Genomic DNA, 14,743 nt, shown 5'->3' with positions numbered 1-14,743 from the left:
TTTTGGTTCCTTGCCACTGTCGCCTCTGGCTTGCTTAGTTGGGGACACTTATTTTTCAAATGATATCGTATACTATTTGAACTGAACTGAGCTGGATGATGACATCATTGAATTCAATGATGAACTGTCTATACCTGAAAATTGAGTGTTTACTGTTGCCATTTTGCATTATTGATGCACTATTTCCTATTTAATACTGTACAGTCGCTTTGTCACAATTCTGTATTGTTAAAAGCGGTATATAAATATAGGTGACTTGACTTGACAAAGTTAGGATAGGACAATATTTGGCCGAGATACAACTATTTGAAAATCTGGAATCTGAGGGTGCAAAAAAAATTTAAAAATCGCCTTTAAAGTTGTCCAAATTAAGTTCTTAGCAATGCATATTATTAATCAAAAATTACAAAATATCTTCATGGAACATGATCTTTACTTAATATCCTATGAAAAATCGTTAATTTTGACCCATACAATGTATTGTTGGCTATTGCTACAAATATACCCGTGCTACTTACAACTGGTTTTCTGATCCAAGGTCACAATTATGATTAGCTTGTAGCTTAACAAGTTAAGCATCCCCAATACAGGCAGTAAAATACAGACATGCTATCAAAACCACTATTTCAGCCCTTATTTGGTGAATATTAATATTCGCATACAGAAACTTTCCATTATTGATTTATGTCTGGGTCACAAAGCCTTGCTAATCATGTGTGACTCAAGATTGACCCAAGCTGTGCAGCTTTAGCGAAAGTGTTGAAGACGGGACAATTAAGCAATGGACCAGAAGATTAAGACTCAGTCAGAACTATTCCTTGATTAACCTGTGAGTCTGACTTATCATGTTTTCTTATGTTGCAATATAAAAAATAAATATAAAAAGTATATGTTTGTTATATATTGATAATAGTATATATTTAAAAGGTAGATATTTAAAATATTTTTGTAAATATAAAAACTTTTTTTGTCTATACAGCGAAAGGGTCCAGTATTTCATGGATCCTAAGCCTTCTTTAAAATATCTTTTTTTGTGTTCAACAGAAGAAAGAAAGTCATGAGGATGACATGAGGGTGAGTAAATAATGACTAAACTATTTCAAACGGTCTATTTAACTTTTAAAACTAGCTTTGTACGGATGGCACGTGGCTTATTTGCATATAAACGCATACATAATTACAAAGGAAGGCTAATAGACATTTAACGATATTTATAAAATGCCTCTGACCATGTGCATCCCCTTGTAATCTTTAATCCTAAACTGTTATTCATAACGGCGAGTACACTTACATTGTTTACGCTTTTGACAGATTTGCAACGTGTCTTGTGCGCTGCGTGGCGTGGCCTCACTTCAGACGTGAGATTACCACAAGACTATAAAGCTCTAAGAAGACCAAAAAAACCCCAGACTTACAGACATCAGAGATCATTAGTGGTCTTGACTAATTTACAAAACTTTAATCCCACCACGACCCATTGTTTACATCACTGAATTAGGTTAATCTACAAGGAGGGCTATTTGCATAAATGTGCATTTTTGAATAATTAGTGGGCCAGAGGCGGTGAGTGGGGTGTGATGGAGGGGGTGACGCGTGGCCAGACTATTGTTGCCCCCTTATCTAGCATAAACAATGGACCAGCTAAACAATTAAAAACAAACTCGGGTCTGGTGTTTATAGGGCATTGTTGAAGATGACCCAGGACATAATCACTGTCTGGATACAGAATTATAGCAATTACTGCTATCATTTACAATGTGCCACGCAAACACACAAGATTCAAAGTATGAAACAGTTCCTTTCCCATCTGCCAAATTGCCTTGTCTTTAAACAATTAAAGCTTTTGTTGATTCTGTTGAAGGATATATTAATGCATTTCTTGTATGTTTAATGATACACTTAAAAGGACTGTCCACACAAAAATAAAAATTCTGTCATCTTTTACTGACTCTCATGACGTTCCAAACACATATGACTTTTTTTCTGTTGTGGAACATAAAAGAAGATATTTTGAAGATTGTTGGTAACCATACAGTTTCAGTTCCCATTGATGCCAATGGAAACCAAAAATTTGGCTATCAGCATTTTTCAAAATAATTTTTTGCTCAACAGAAGAAAGAAAGTCATATGGGTTTGGAACAACATGAAGATGAGTAAATGATGACAGATTTTTTTGGGGGGTGAGTTATCCCCTTTTGTGTAGTTTACCTTATGTTGTTCCAAAGCTGTATACACTACCAGTCAAAAGTTTTTGAACAGTAAGATTTTGAATATTTTTTAAAGAATTCTTTTCTGTTCACCAAGCCTGCATTTATTTGATATTGTGAAATATTTTTAACTGCTTTCTATTTGAAAATATTTTTAAATGTAATTTTTCCCTGTGATGAAAGCTAAATATTCAGCATCATTACTCCAGTCTTCAGTGTCACACGATCCTTCAAACATCATCCTAATATGCTGATTTGCTGTTCAAGAAACATTTATGGTTAGTAGTAGTAGTATTTAAAAAGTATTTTTAAATTGATCAAAAGTGATGATAAAAACATTTATAATGTTACAAAAGATTTCTATTTTATATAAATGCTGTTCTTCTGAACTTTCTATTCATCAGAGAAACCTGAAAAAAATTTACACAGCTGTTTTCAACATAATAATAAAAAATGTTTTTTTGAGCAGCAAATCAGAATATTAGAATGATTTCTGAAGGATCATGTGACTGGAGTGATGATGCTAAAAATGTAGCTTTGAAATCACAGGAATAAATTACATATTTAAAATATATTCAAATAGAAAACAGTTATTTTAAATTGTAAAAATATTTCAAAATTTTGCTGTTTTTGGATCTGTATTTTGGATTTGGATAAATGCAGGCTTGGTGAAAAACATTAAAAATCTTACTGTTTAAAAGCTTTTGACTGGTGTTTTTTTATGTTGAAGACAAACTAAAAAGACACTCAAAAGTATTTGACCCTATTGGTAACTATAATACCTAGCTGCTTGTTAGCATGCATATTACCTGTTTATATCACCTTAATGCAACTCTATGTATAAACTTAACAACTAATAAGCAGCAAGTTAGGAGTTTATTGAGACAATAGTTGTACTTATTGTAAGAATTGGTCCCCAAACTGAAGTGTGACCAAACTATTAATAAAATAAATCCGCAACATTTTCTGAAATTAGTCACATTGGACTTTACTAACCCACATTGTAGTGTTACCCAGCATAGCTGGACAAAAATCCATTTTAAAGCAGCAGTTTAGCTTAATTTGGAGTGTCTTCCCAAGGGGCAAATTCACATAACATAAGTGATTCATAGCTTTAACTGACTGGCCAATTTCTCTTTGAGTGTAACTGATCAGATGACCTCTGATATCCCCTCTGTGTTTGTGTGTGAATATGAGTGTTCGTGTGCAGAAGGTTTTTAATTAACCCGGCTCCCTTAGTCCCAGGTGGGCTCTTCCGTGCTTTTGTACTTATTCCCCAGAGAGGGAGAAAACCGCGTCCTAACGCCTCACACACTCTCTGCAGCACACGTCGTCGCACAATGCATCTATTTGAGCGTGTGAGTGGTCTGCATTAGTTATTTAACTTTATTGCTCTCAGTGGTTGGTAACAGATTCTAAAGATGTTTGTCAGCTGCAAGAAACACATTAAATACTGATTAACAAGTCATAAGGCTTTCAGTACCCTATCTGTCAAGCACTGATTCAAATGTTACTGTTTACTGTTTACTGCACTGTTTACCATTATTAATTCTATATGAAACAAAATTGATTCTTTTTTAAAAGAGTATAATCAATTTCTTTACAGCATGTTTGAACCTTGCAGGATTAGGTGGCTCATACACTCTTAAAAATAAAGGTGCTTCATGATGCCATAGAAGAACCTATTTTGTCTAAATGGTCCCATAAAGTACCTTTAATATCTGAAGAACCTCTCTGTTTCACAAAAGGTACTTTGTGGCAAATCAAAGTTCTTCAGATTATAAAAAGGTAAGAAAGAGATTGTTCTTTAAAGAACCTTTGACTGAATGGTTCTTTGTGGAACCAAAAATGGTTCTTCTATGGCAGCACTGTGAAGCACCTTTGTGTTCACTCTTGAAAATAAAGGTTTCAGAAGGGTGTTTTTGCAGTGATGCCGTAGAAGAACCATTTTTGGCTTCCCTAAAGAACCTCTCAGTGAACAGTTCTTAAAAGAACCATTTTGAAGAACATTTTAAGAATCTAAAGAAACTTTTTCAACTCTAAAGAACCTTTTCTGCATTTGAAAGGTTCCATGAATGTTCAAGGTTCTTTATGGAACCATCAAAGCCAATAAAGAACCTTTATTTTTAAGAGTGTAACACTGGATTTTTTCACCCAGAAAACTGGACTTACTGGAAAGATCCAATGAAAATAGACATTGGGTGCAGACGAGCCATTATTAGAGTGAATTTAAGGATAGTGAAGCAACAAAAGGCAAACCAATTTTGAAAACAGAGAAAATGAATTACTAAACCTCATAGATTTGTGCATCAACAGATAAGCTGCCAGCAGAGCTAAGAATGCAAAAACCTAATCTCAGCGTAATTTATTTACCACTCGAGGATGAATACTACTCTGGTGTGATTACAATTCACAGCATTAATGTGGCATACGTTCCAGAAAAATGCTCAGCAGCTTACAAAATATTACCCCGTCAAAACGCAAATCGTTGCCCTTAGTAAGTTCGAAATTTTGTGCACGAATGCTGTTAAGCCTGTTCTCCTCTAATACAGCAAAATGATTATCTGGCTGGTCTCCCTTTGCATGTTTGAAAGCAGCCGAATGGACATCTGCATCGGTTTTTCATTATTATTATTATTACATAAAAGATTATATAGGGTTGGGATGGGGGCATTTCATTTTGCTTACAATTAATATACGCTTTATTTTGTCCTGGTTTGGGACAAATAGGATGCTGGGTTACAGCTTGTTTGCTGTTTTGGGATGAAGCTTGACCTTGACGGTGCAGCTATCTTCTGACTGAATTTCTTAGACTACTAAGTGATCCTAGCGGCGCATTTGTGGAACAATAAACAAGTTGTCCGGAGGGATCATCCAGTGTTGTTAAAAAGCAATGAGTGGGCAGTTGTTGTTTCGAGTTTAAGTAGCGGTGTGTCATGTTCTTGATGATTACAAATCAGCTGGGATCTTAATAGATTGGGTGAAACATCTGGAGATCTAAGGGCCCAGATGTTTGCACAACAAACGCATAAGACTTCCAACCCTTTGAACGCACACAGCTACCCAAGAATCGGGGATTTGGATTTAGATTTGAACATCTGCCCAATGTTGTAAAGTGACAAAAAGCATCCTTGACATTATTAGGTTTTTGAGAAATCTTGTTTCTCTAAAGCCATTCAAGGAAATATTTAAGGTCCTGTGGTCCTTATTTGACATTGAAAAAATGTACTCAGAAATTGCTAGTTAACTGTACAAATGATTAAGAAACTGCAAATAACGCATTAAATTAAATGTGAAATTTTAAACAGAGTGTGTATTACATGCAAATAGCCTGCCTTGTTGGCAGAGGCTATTCGCACTAACTCCACCCACCACGGTTTGATTGGGCACACCCCAGTGGCATAAATGACAAGGCGAATGAGGTAGTCTTTTTTGACGCGATCGACCCGAGTTCGAATCCGCTTTTAGCCCAACTTTTTTTCTCCCTTTTCAAATCTTATATCACATCAGAAAGTTATTTATTTTCAGTAAAAATGAAGGAAATAATCGAAAACTTGAAAAGAAGGTATTGGTTAAGGTTGGGGTAGGGGTAGGAAGGGCTTTACTGTCCCAATAAGATGGCATCCATTTAATAATTAGAGTTTAAATGATCATTTCCATCCAACATGTTATTATTGCATACTGATTTATAATGTACTATACTGAGGTGCAGATAATTGCCACTATTTGGATAAGTAGTATAATAGCAGAAAATCCTGCTATTTTAACATAGTGTAAATAAAATCTGTTGCTATTTGTGTAAATAGCATCTATCACTAAGAAAACATGCTATTTTCACTTAGTGTAAATAGCATCTAATTGCTTTTTGCACTTAGTGTAAATAGCCTATATCGTTATTTACACTTAGTGCAAATAACCACTGCCCAACGCCCTTGGGAAAAAAGCATTTTTTTGCACTGCATTTAAAACATTTGTCCTTGGAGGGAAAAAAAAATCCTTTTTACCTCGTTTAACTTATAAAATCTAATTTTCCCCCCCATCATATTAAATGTAAAATCTGTATGAAATCCTATTGCTTAATAGCCATTCTGCTGGCAGCTAGTTTCTTTTAGGTGGGTGGGTGGTGGTTGCGCGCTGCTGCTATTCCCAGTGGCGGGATCCTGCTCAGAATTAGGGCACGTGGCATGTCTATTAGTCAAACAAGCTCCATGTGCCGGGCGCCACGGCCAGAGAAAATTAGAGCAAAGAGCGATTTTTTGATGTTACGCTCTTTAAGAGATTAATAATCTTGGCGGTGGAGAATCGGCTGGAAATCTTCTCTGGAAAATAATGAGCGGAGAAACATTTACTGATTAGTTTAATCCAGGATTATCCTATCTGATGACACCATGAAACCCAGCCTTGTAATCTGGCCCTTAAAATAACATAATTTATTTCCTCGCTTTACCGCAAGCGCAGTTTAAGTGTGTTGTTCGCTTCAGTTACTTAGCGCCACGATTTCTATAGAAGGATTTGTTTTATTTGTCTGTTTCCGTTGAATTGTGTTTGTTCCGGGCTGCCTAAAAACAAAAGCAGGACCAGAAATCAACGGTCAAGTTTTTGTTTACTCTGCAAGATGCGTTTCGGAATTATTTAACAGAAATTGTTTTTTTGCAGTTTACGAGGCTGTTTGTTGTGTGTTAAAATGCAACCTGTTTGCCACTAGATATATGAAGTAAGGAATCAAAATGTATAGCCTAATTAACAGGATAGACAAACGCAATTTTTCAAAAAATTGCGTATGACAAACGCAATTTTTGTACATTTCATAATATAATGTGTAATAATGGCTGCAAATAAAATAAATTTAATAAATAAATAAATTCCTTCATAAGAACATTTTAGAATTTTGTTAACTGACTTGAGAAAGTCAGTTAAGTTAAATTAGTTAAAGACCTATACATTCGTGCATTGTGTTCGTAATTCGCTCCAAGTTCTTACAAAATTGCAACGTGTTTGCCAGTAGATATATGGAGCATTAAGGAATCAAAAAGTATAATTAACAAGATCATAGATAGATAGATAGATAGATAGATAGATAGATAGATAGATAGAAATAAGCTTGCGTGTAAAAGGAGAAAACTTTCAGGAAATAAAGCAGTGTTCACAATAACAAAATTTTTTGTACATTTCATAATGTAATGTGAAATAATGGCTTTAAATTAAATAAATAAATATATCAATAAATAAATTCCATTATAAGAACGTTGAAATTTTATTTGATAAATAGTTTGTGCATTATGTTCGTAATTACAAAACAATACCAACCAAATATTGTTGCTGCTGCTGCAATAATAATAATAATAATAATAATTATTATTATTATTATTATTATTATTATTATTAAAGAGGAAAAAGAAGAAGAAAATAACAAACGTAGGCCTAATAGCCAAAGATTATTATTAATCGTGATCACTAATGATCTCTTTCCTCCTTTTCCCCCGTATGATTACATTTAGTTTTATTTAACGTTATTTTACATTAGGCTACAGTTATGAGGATTATGTAGAGCATCTCTCTTAACTGCCAGTTAAAAAGCTGGAGGACATCCTGGTGGAAACGGGCCCTAAAAGCAGATTTTACAGAGTCGAGCTCTTTATATGACAGATTAATGTTGTAAACGAATTTAATGGACTTCATTTAATTATCCCATGTAAGACGATTTCTCTAATTGCTTCTTTTTGAAACATACTGCCTGAGATGTTTCCTGTTTTTTCCTCCCGTTATTGAAACACCTGGGATGGCCTCTGCTACTGTACATCATTTCGCAAAATCGTATTACGCTCAAAGTTTTCCCTCATTGCTGACGTAATAATTCAGGGGACGAAATGGATCACACAAAGACATTTATGTTTTTTATTCCAAGAGGCCTATTTGTCCAGACAAACAATTTAGTGGAAGGTGGGAATAGGCTTGTCAATTATATTGCATGTTGCGAATTAATAACAATAAAATAAATGTACATTAGTAGCAGTTTATTGTCAAAAGTTGATAAGCTGTTAGTATAATTAAATGCAAGATGTAATACGTTGTTATTGATTTAGATTTCTCGGTATTAAAACAACATTTACGTTTAAATATACTACAGGCTAATTGCGTCGTAATGCAGATACATCACATGTTTTTATATTATATAGATTTATATTGTAATTATAATAATTGCAAGTTTTATATACATATAAATTCACTAGTTCAGAAAAAAATATGTTATGGATTTTAATGTCTTTAATGTTGCCATTGTTGTTTTTGTTTTGCCAAGAACACTATACTAAAGGACAGTATTCATTATGAAAATAACTGGCTCGTTTTAATATACAGAGTGCATTTTAAGGCAGCGAAATATTTTTTTAAACAGCAAAGCGGCAATTTGAGAATACAATTTTATTTACAATCAAACTATATGTATAGTCCAGTGCAAGCTTGGCAGTAAGATTTAGGTTTTTAATTATTTAAACGAATAATGTACAGAATTTACAAGAGAAATTGCGTTTTTCCTCATTTCTTTCTTGAAGTACAGAGAATATGTTTTCTGTCTCAGTAGTAATTTAATAATTATTATTAGGCCTAAGTAGTAGACTAATTTAGGCATTATTAAAAATTAGATATCGAATAATAAAGCAATATCCCGAAAGGCTAGATAATCACTACAATTTTGAATATTGATCTAGTTCTGGTTTCTCGCTTCTAATTAATTCTATTTTGACTCCAAATGAAATGTCACGTTTTAAATATTTTGAATAACCCACAAATCGTCCCGAATGAGTGAAATCTTCCATCTAAAGGGAAAAAACTACTTAGGACCAATTCAGAGAGGGGAGGAAAATCCTTATCGGATTAAAGGGAAAATTGGTGGCAATTAATCCTTTGTGATTGAAAAAGGGAAACGCCTCCTCACGGTAGACATATCTGATGTTAAATCTGATTGGACAGTCCGATGATCTGCTGGATTGGACAGACGGATAAATTGTCCCGCCAGAGCGCGTAACCGTCCCACCAGCCTGACCTCCTCAGAGAGAAAGTGAATTAAACTGCCACAATGACGGGAAGAGAAGAGGCTATAGACGAGAAACCTAAGGTTAAACTGTACCCCTCATTCGGAATCGACAAAGCACGTCTTAATGGATCTGGATTTAGGTCCAAAGGGTTTGCAATCACAGACCTACTCGGTTTGGAGACGGAACTTCAGCCGCATCAGTCCGGTCCTGGCGTAGGGGCCAATGGAGAGGGACAGAGCGCGGCGGTCGGAGGATTTGCTTTCCCGGGAGGATCTTTGCCGCTCGGCTTGGGTTTTCTCTGCAGTTTGGCGGCTCAACAACCTCCCGGGGCCCCGTGTTTTCTACCGAGCCACATCCCGCTCTTGCAGTCACGGACAGAGAGCCACTTCATGCAGAATTTGGAACAGCAACGGGATGCCTATTCCGGTACGAATCACTTTTTTCTTATTTGATCAATAAATGAGACGAAGAGCTGTTCACAGAAGTTGGTGCTGAAACGATTTGCAATGGAAACTTTTTAATTAACGAATAATTTTGTGATTTTGTTTACTAGTTTGAAATAATAATATTCTTAAAAAATACGCTTTAAAAATTATTCATATATATATATATATATATATATATATATATATATATATATATATATTTTTTTTTTTTACTTGAATAAAACCGGTTAACGTAAAGTTACTTTGTGTACATTTTTATATTATTATTTTATTTTATTTTTTTTTTTTTATTTATTAATTTCATGCATTGTGTTCCCCTAACCCAACATTTGAATTCTATGTTGAATATGTCTAAGATTTTTTTTTTTTTTTTTCTCATTACAGATGATGATTGTCTTTCCGGGGATCGCAATGATGGGAAAAACTCAGGGAACTCACAAAAGAGGAAGAAACGAAGGCACAGGTATGTAGCTAATGAAATGAAATGTTGCATTAAATGTTTAATCTGTAAGGATCTAGTAAACCAAAATGATCTCGTTTTGATTTTCAGGACTGTTTTCACCTCGCATCAGCTCGAAGAGCTGGAGAAAGCCTTCCATGAAGCGCACTATCCAGATGTTTACGCAAGAGAAATGCTGGCTATGAAGACAGAGCTGCCAGAGGACAGAATACAGGTAGGTTGCTTTTCATTTTCACCCTCTCTTTTTCTTTCTTGTTCTTTGATGGCTAATATTTATGTTTGGTTTTGCCCAGGTATGGTTTCAAAACCGACGTGCCAAGTGGAGGAAAAGGGAGAAGTGCTGGGGCCGCAGCAGCGTCATGGCTGAATATGGGCTGTATGGTGCCATGGTTCGTCACTCCATTCCACTTCCAGAATCCATCATCAACTCGGCCAAGAACGGCATGATGGGCTCCTGCGCTCCCTGGCTTCTAGGTGAGCCAGCAGGTGGTTTTTCTTTAGTACTCAAAGACTCAAATATGTATTTGATCACTTGAATACATAGCTGAGGTGTCTTGTGAATGTCTGTCTGGTGTTGCCCATATTTTACACTTAAACGTATAGACTTAAATGTACTTAAATCGGGCTTAAAACAGACCCAGGATCAGGATACGTTTTTTAATTGCATCTGCATTTCATTCTTTCAGGAATGCATAAAAAGTCTCTGGAAATTTCAAAAAAGGCTCCCGGCACACCTGAATCAACACACTCGGATTCGTATTCGGAGGAACACAAAGGGAAAGACAGCGACACAACATGGTCGAGTGGAGCCAATGGAGCAGACGACTCAGAAGACATGGCAATAGATTTGTCCAGCACTTCAAAACAAGAGAGCAAAAGCACTTTGAAAAGATCTCCAGTTCGCACAGAAGACAGCAGTGATTCTGAGACTGAGAGTTAAATGTGCAAGTGAATATGGACAATTTTAAACACCATGCACGGTATAAAGAAACAAAAAGACTTTGGTTTATACACTATCTCACCTTTTGGCAATGGTTTTGTTTGTCAGCTTCCCTATGGATTTTTTTGTTGTTGTCTGTCAAATATTTGAATACTAGAGACTGTTTTATTCTAAATTATGTCATGTGTAAAAATGATTCATGTAAAAAGTGTTAAATAATATGTTTTATGTTATGTTCATGAGAGACATTTTCTTTTTCTCTTTCAAAAAAATCTCACTGCAGGGTGACCACTTGTTCACCACTATTGTGAATGTCATAATAGTTTCCTATTGTAATATGGTATGTGTCTGGAGAACAGAAAGTCTAAAGAAAATATCTAAAGCACTTTACCTGCTGTGATGATGAATGTTTTGCATCGATCAATGTCATCAACAGAGCAATATAATACCTGCAAAAACAAGTCCACATCATGACAAAAATTAAAACATATTTTATGCTTTTGATTCCTGCCTTCCGTTTCTTTATTGTTTCGGCACACCAGATGTCACAGAAAATTACCTTGACTTGTCACATTGAAGGAAGAAGTGTAAGAAATTGGCTCTCATCATTGGTCCCAGTCTTTTTGCTGTCAAAGACATGAGAAAGATATACAGATGTCTTCCAGTATAGATACTGCTGATCTGTTAGACAGTGTGTTAACACCTCTACCATCTGGAAAAAAAGGGTATTTAAGCCAAACAACAACAAGGTTAAGCAGTGTGTTTCCCAGAAACTGTCAGACTACTCAAAAACCCAATCATCTTTAATTCATGTCAGCTTGCTTTTATGATCCATGCCCAGATATTTTCATTTAAACAACCTCAGCTCTCCAGATATGTTATGCAAGAACATCACCTGCAGATCTACAAAATCATGTTAATTTTTTAATTCTATTCTAAACAGTTGTTATTTAGATCTCTGTTTAGGTCACCATGTTTAATGGAAACCGATAAACACAGTGTTTTGTTATATTATCATATTTTGTTTAGCATTATTCATTAAAATCACTTCATTATCCAGTTGTTTAATGCAAAGGTTTAGCTCTTATACCAAAGCATAATTGTCATAATTCAAAATGCGTTTGCGCTACATTACGATAATACATTTAAACAAATTATAACAAATACCAGTTAGCAATATCAAGCTTATCCTACGATATGGGTTTTGTACAGTTAAAATATTTGGAATTGCAATTGGCCGCGCTGCTCTTACCTTAAAAAGAAGGTGGATAAGGTTTCTAAGAAATTTGTTGTCATTTGGCAATGGGTATATAAACAATTTGATGGTATCTATTGTTTTTCAAAGGTAATCTCAATAATATGACATTAGGAAAAGTAATTGTTTTGTTAGGGGTTTACAGAGAATAATAGAAAAACAGATTAGCAGAGGAGAGGGACATGAAAACAGAGATTAAAAACACTTCAGCCTGAGACAAGCTCAGGACCTAGGAATTAAATTATTAAAATATTATCAATCACTGCTGATCCCAATAATCTTTCGTGCCAACTGCCCTTAACAAAATAACAATTATAGAAGATGGGTCCTTTTTAAACTATTATGTACAGGGTTAGACAGGAAGATAATCCTGCCTGTTGTTGGAAATGGCCATTAATGAAAAACAAAATTAAATAACCTGATTTTAGGACGAATCCAAGAAGAGTTACATAAACATCTGTAAGCACAGTGTGACTTTATGACAGGGTGTGATTGTTGTTGCCCCCACCCCCACCCCCCAACAGTAGCCTCGGTTACTTTTTGAATAATTTTGTAAAGTGCAACATCTGACAGCATTGCTATAAACGACAGACCGCTGAATGACCAATCAGAGTAAAGTATTCCAGAGAGCCACATAATAAATAACTAACAACATCCACGTTTTAGCATTCCAAGGGATTTCAGAAAACAAAATAATAATAATAATAATAATTAGGTTTAACTTTAACCTCACGCAAGAGATTTTCAGATGCTTCTGAGCCAAGCACCCGTTGTAAAAATTAGCCATGTTTGTTGTACTGTGTGTGCGTGTGTTTGTTTGAGGGATAGAAGGATTGGCAGAGACTAAAGCTGTGATGTTTATGATAATGATGAAGAGAAAATATTATGTCCACTGCTAATTTGTAAGTAGCTTAGTAGCGATGAGAGCTCCAAACATGCAGATGTGCATTTGGCACACAGCAGTCGTTTGGCAAGCCTTGTGGAATCACTGAACAAAGCTGATTTGGTTCAGTGCTTCCCTGACAAAGTTGACATGATGAAGCGAGACCAGTTGGCATTTTAATGCATAACTAAAGCACAGGCTCTAGTACATCATCTGTGCCTACTCACCTCAACTGATAAACAAATAGACTAAACTTCTGTAATAATATTTTGTTCTTGCGATCAAAGGCAGTGAGATGCACAATGCCTATGAAGGTCCACTATGCAATAATTGGTGATGAACATGTTTTGATCGTGTAGTGCTTCCATCTAGTGGCCATACGAAAGAAGACGGCAAAAATATACAATAAAATATATATATATATATATATATATATATATATATATATATATTACTGAACCTATATAATATAATATAATAATGAAAATATAATAATGAAAATATAATAATAATAAAATATAACAGAAAATGATAAATAAAAGATAGAAAGATAAAATATATGTAAAAATATAAAAATATATTTATAAATAAATATATAAATAAAAACTAAATAAATCATAGCTTCAGTACATCAAATAAATTAGAGCAAAACCCTTTACTTCATAATCTGTATAATATTTAATGAATTAAATATTGTACAATAAATGATAAATTATATTGTATATACATAATATAATAATATATTATAAAAAATTATCATAAAATGATAATAAAATAATTGTTATATACAAACTAAATAATATAGTAAATAATATTTTTAAATAAATTAAATTTGTTACTGATCCTATATTATAATAATATAATACAATATAATATAATATAATATAATATAATATAATATGTTGTAATATAATATAATAATAAAAATATAACATTATCTAATTATGAATAATTTGCAATAATATGACTCTCCCCTAATGTGTGTGTGTGGATAGATAGATAGATAGATAGATAGATAGATAGATAGATAGATAGATAGATAGATAGATAATACCTCATAATATTATAATAATATAAATATAATGTACAAAGAAAAAATGTATTCAGTCTAAGGGAACAATTAGCCTGTATGAATTACATGTATCACATGAAAGTATCTCTGAACAGACGTGGTATGAAAGATATAAACACAAAACCACACAAACAAGCAGATTATTTTCAGCAAGTAAACATGTACCTCACACACCACAGTGAAGTGGAGCCCACCACAGATGATGCAGCCAGTAATTCTGTCTGATATGTTGTTTATTGGGATTAGCTCTAATTTGCGATTAGCACACAGAACATCTGCATCCTGCATCAAAATGAATTACAGTAATCCCTCACCACCCATCCACTAAACACTCTGCCCTTCCAGTCCCCTTCCTTTTCTGCTTAGTACATGTGGGGCTATATTTACATGCATTCATGTGGCATGTGTTTTTAATCACTTCATAGTGTATTTATTTACCATTTTCC

General features: G+C 34.3%; 1 protein-coding gene across 2 annotated transcripts; it reads left to right on the top strand.

Moving 5' to 3' along the window:
* Positions 1-9,253: 9,253 nt before the first annotated feature.
* Positions 9,254-11,530, top strand: vsx1 (visual system homeobox 1 homolog, chx10-like). 2 transcript variants are annotated; one of them, XM_051133898.1, is made up of 5 exons: positions 9,254-9,667; positions 10,072-10,150; positions 10,238-10,361; positions 10,441-10,621; positions 10,834-11,530. In XM_051133898.1, the coding sequence occupies exons 1-5, from the start codon at positions 9,283-9,285 to the stop codon at positions 11,085-11,087; spliced, it is 1,023 nt and encodes a 340-aa protein (XP_050989855.1). In that variant the 5' UTR covers positions 9,254-9,282; the 3' UTR covers positions 11,088-11,530. The 2 variants fall into 2 exon arrangements, with proteins under 2 accessions (XP_050989855.1, XP_050989854.1); XM_051133897.1 differs by having other exon boundaries at positions 10,441-10,633.
* Positions 11,531-14,743: the final 3,213 nt, after the last annotated feature.

This window comes from Labeo rohita, chromosome 17, assembly GCF_022985175.1.
Source record: "Labeo rohita strain BAU-BD-2019 chromosome 17, IGBB_LRoh.1.0, whole genome shotgun sequence".
In the NCBI taxonomy this organism is placed as follows: Eukaryota; Metazoa; Chordata; class Actinopteri; order Cypriniformes; family Cyprinidae; genus Labeo; species Labeo rohita.
The sequence above is the reverse complement of the archived record's forward strand: the minus strand, read 5'-3'. Positions and strand labels throughout refer to the sequence as shown.